General features: G+C 39.6%; 1 protein-coding gene across 1 annotated transcript; it reads left to right on the top strand.

The window, feature by feature from the left end:
* The first annotated feature begins 218 nt into the window (after window positions 1-218).
* Window positions 219-3,021, top strand: LOC128739627 (gustatory receptor for sugar taste 64f-like). Its single transcript, XM_053835124.1, has 5 exons — window positions 219-280; window positions 1,560-1,618; window positions 1,674-2,410; window positions 2,458-2,612; window positions 2,673-3,021. The coding sequence occupies exons 1-5, from the start codon at window positions 219-221 to the stop codon at window positions 3,019-3,021; spliced, it is 1,362 nt and encodes a 453-aa protein (XP_053691099.1).
* Window positions 3,022-3,851: the final 830 nt, after the last annotated feature.

Raw genomic sequence — 3,851 nt, 5'->3', positions numbered from 1 at the left:
GTATAATAAAGAGCTCAGTCCTTCCACGGTCAACCACTCAATTCCGGTGGAAGTTTTTAAATGGAAATGAAAAAGTCAATTTCCCAATTAGTACAGTGCTGTCTGTCTGCTGGATGACAACAAACACTACAGTCAACAGTACTAGGTTTCAATTGAATCACTACTAAGAACACATCATTCATCAATGTGAAAACGCTTGTTTGACGTAATTTCCGATTATGGCCAAACAGTCGCTACGAAAGGACCTGTCTGAACAAGGAAAGGTCAACAAGGTGGTAAGGTAAGCTAGACAAGTAGGTAGGTAAACGTTTTCACGAAATTGTTTGCACAAGGTCCTCTCATTTACTGCCTACACACTTCATACACAAGCACGAACTACTGAACCAGATATTAATCAGGTGGGAGATTTTCTAGTGAAACTGTAATGATTTCGCTTATGCATCAGAATCACTGGAAATTCAGTGGCATTTCAAAAGTAATACGTAAACGTGTCACATTCACGACTATTGTGGGTGGACATACGCGAGTAGTTAAGACACTTTATTAGCCAGCAGTTCGGATTATTTCTACAAATAATCTGCACAACTAGATGCCAGCAGAAACAGACAGGGCCAACAAAGCTTATCTAACAAAGAACAGCAGCTCAGTCGAATCAGACGGAAATTGCTTCTAAGACACATTCCAGCGCTACGGGACACTATGCCAACCCCACAAATCACATCCTATTGAACCATCCCTGGCAAACAACTGGAAAGTAAAGTCCCCTTTAGTCATCAATTTTTCAAGCTTTTTGCCAAAAATTTGGTGAAACAAGAGCCAATTTACACAGTGAAAATTATTGCTGATTGTGACCCGTAACGCTGGAATGTGTTTTATAGGTTTTAAGAAGTTTGAGTCGTAATGACCTTTTGTGTCACCATCAATAAGTTTTTCTAGGAACCGACTTTATGAAACGTTCGTAAAATTTCTCAAATAATTATGTAGAACAATTTGTATATCGACCACAATTACCTCATATATTTTCTTAGTGATTGGAAAATTTAAATCACAACGCCTACAATCAATCAGCATAATTATGACGAAGAGTTAATGAATGTGTGCACTGAATGTGTAATACAGATCTCATAGTGGTCCTTAGACTCTTATCCGGCAACTTCTATCCCTTCCGCCTTATGGTACCAGCAGGAATACGAGCAATCTTAGCGAAGATCGGGTAACAAACCCCGGTGAGAACTAAGGTCGTATACCAACAGGGAAGAAGGCACTGTATTGTCTCGACACTATAAGATGGCAGCCCCATTAAGAGACTCGCAGTGTGGCCACCTACCTAAATTGAACACAATACAAACAATCAACAAAATTTTTTTCGAAACTTTCGGCATGGACAAAGACGATGAACCAAGGACATGGAATTAAAACTTGGGACCTGGAATTGTAGATCGATAGATTTGATATAAATATTCTCGTAAAATCATGCACTAACTTTTTGAATGATCCAATAGCCACCTCATTAAATTATCATATTAAAATGATCTATAAAAATACTTTCCTGTTTCCAGGTTCAAAGACACATCTGATGCCTACATTCCCACTAAAACCAAATGGAAATTTTTAAAAGGTTCTTTCGATACAATTCAAGAAATGATTTCTAACCTTCAGTAAACTAATTACAGGTCATCTAAGTTTTCCCAAACGGGCAACACGCGACAACTGGATAAACGACGGAACGTTCCACGATGCCGTAGCTGGTCTGCTCGTGGTAGCCCAGTTTTTTGCTGTCATGCCGGTATGCGGAATTACGGTCAAGAATCCGAAAGCTTTAAATTTCACTTGGACCAGTAAACGAATTATTTACACCTATTTAGTTTGTTTCGGAACAGCCTTTTTTGTCGGTAACGCCATCGTCCGGTTCTTCATGAGAAGCTTCAACTTTACCCGAATGACCGTTGTTTTCTTTTACACTTACAACTTGTACGGTTTGTACTGCTTCATACAAGTTGCCCAGAAGTGGCCTACACTTATGTGTAAGTGGCACCAAGCGGAGCAACTGCTGCCCCAAAGCAGCAACATACTGGAACGGGGAGTTTTGGCCAAGAGAATTAAAATTATGGCGATGAGCACTCTGACTATGTCGTTGAGCGAGCATCTGCTTTCGATTATAGCAGCTGTTTACTACACGCCGAATTGTCCGGCGATTCCGGATCCATTGGATAAATATTTTCAAACCAATTTTCTTTTTATTTTTCACTATTTTCACTATTATAAAATTTCCGGTTTTCTGGTGAAATTTATCAATGGAATTAGTACTTTTGTATGGAGTTATATCGACCTATTTGTGGTTGTCATCAGTATAGGACTGTCGCACACCTTCGAAAGAATCAACGAATATTTGATGAAACACAAGCGGGAGGTAAGAATTCATTCATATTACATGCATAAGCTTAACATTATTTTCAGAAAATGACAGAACAATTCTGGGCTGAACAACGCCAAAACTATCGAAATATTTGCGATTTGGTACAACACGTAGACGACACAATCTCCATCATCACTATGTTGTCGATCTCTAATAATCTATTCTACATATGCGTATCCGTTTTGAACAGCATGAAGTTCGTATCAAATATCACTAAACATAAATTTGCATTCACTAACTGCAAACTTGCTTCCAGTTCTCATCCGTCCGTAGTCCATATGCTGTATTTCTGGGTTGGATTATCTTTTCTCATCAGTCGAACCCTAGCGGTTACGATGTACTCCGCTCAGGTCAACGACGAATCAAAACGGCCGATCGAAGTTCTTCGAACGATTCCCCGTGACGGATGGTGCTTGGAGGCGAAACGTTTCGCCGAAGAAGTCGTTAACGATACGGTCGCACTGACCGGAATGAAGTTCTTCAACATGACGAGAAAGTTGGTGCTGAAGGTTACCGGTTCAATCATAACCTACGAACTTGTGCTGATTCAGTTTCATCAAGATGATCCAGCGGAGGTCGATTTGTGCAGGATGAGACGGACCTAGATGTGACTTGGAGTATTTGGAGTACTTTTATGTACAGGGATTTTGATCACCGTTTTTCTCTTCTGCTTCGTTTACTTGCAACAGGACCAACTCGTAAGTAACTATGGTGCCAGCGATCTGGAAATTGAAGTAAGATACATCAGCTAAGATTATAAATTAAGCAGTTTTATCTCAATAAATTATGGAAATGTCAAAAAAGAGTTTTGGGAATACAAATATGTGTAGTTACAGTAAATATCAAGATATTATGATGTGCAACCTACCTTCAAAATTAGTTGCCTCGTAAGGTGGAAAAATCCAAAACCAGATAATGCCACCTTGTCATTTTGCACCTGCTCATGGAAGCGTTGAACCTGTAAAACTATGCTTTTAAGGCGTAATATCTTTGTAATTGCGGTTTAATAGTGCTTGAGTTACAGCTGGTATAATAAAGAGTGTAAAGTTTCATTGCTACGAACAGTTGCTATGCAAGGTCTTATGGATTTTCTGATGCTTTTCTTATTCAACAAAATCCCAACAGTATACGCCCTTTCATTACTCTTAGATTTCCAAAATCCACAGAAAGCGACCAAAATATTATCAAATTTCACCAATTGAAATACGATCTTCATTTCATTGATGGAATTCCCTCTGTATCTCTCTCTATCTATCCATCCATCCGTCCATCCATCCATCCATCCATCCATCCATCCATCCATCCATCCATCCATCCATCCATCCATCCATCCATCCATCCATCCATCCATCCATCCATCCATCCATCCATCCATCCATCCATCCATCCATCCATCCATCCATCCATCCATCCATCCATCCATCCATCCATCCAT

The sequence above is a fragment of the Sabethes cyaneus genome, chromosome 3 (assembly GCF_943734655.1).
Source record: "Sabethes cyaneus chromosome 3, idSabCyanKW18_F2, whole genome shotgun sequence".
Lineage (NCBI taxonomy): Eukaryota > Metazoa > Arthropoda > Insecta > Diptera > Culicidae > Sabethes > Sabethes cyaneus.
Note: the sequence above shows the minus strand (reverse complement) of the source record. Positions and strands in the feature narration are given on the sequence as shown.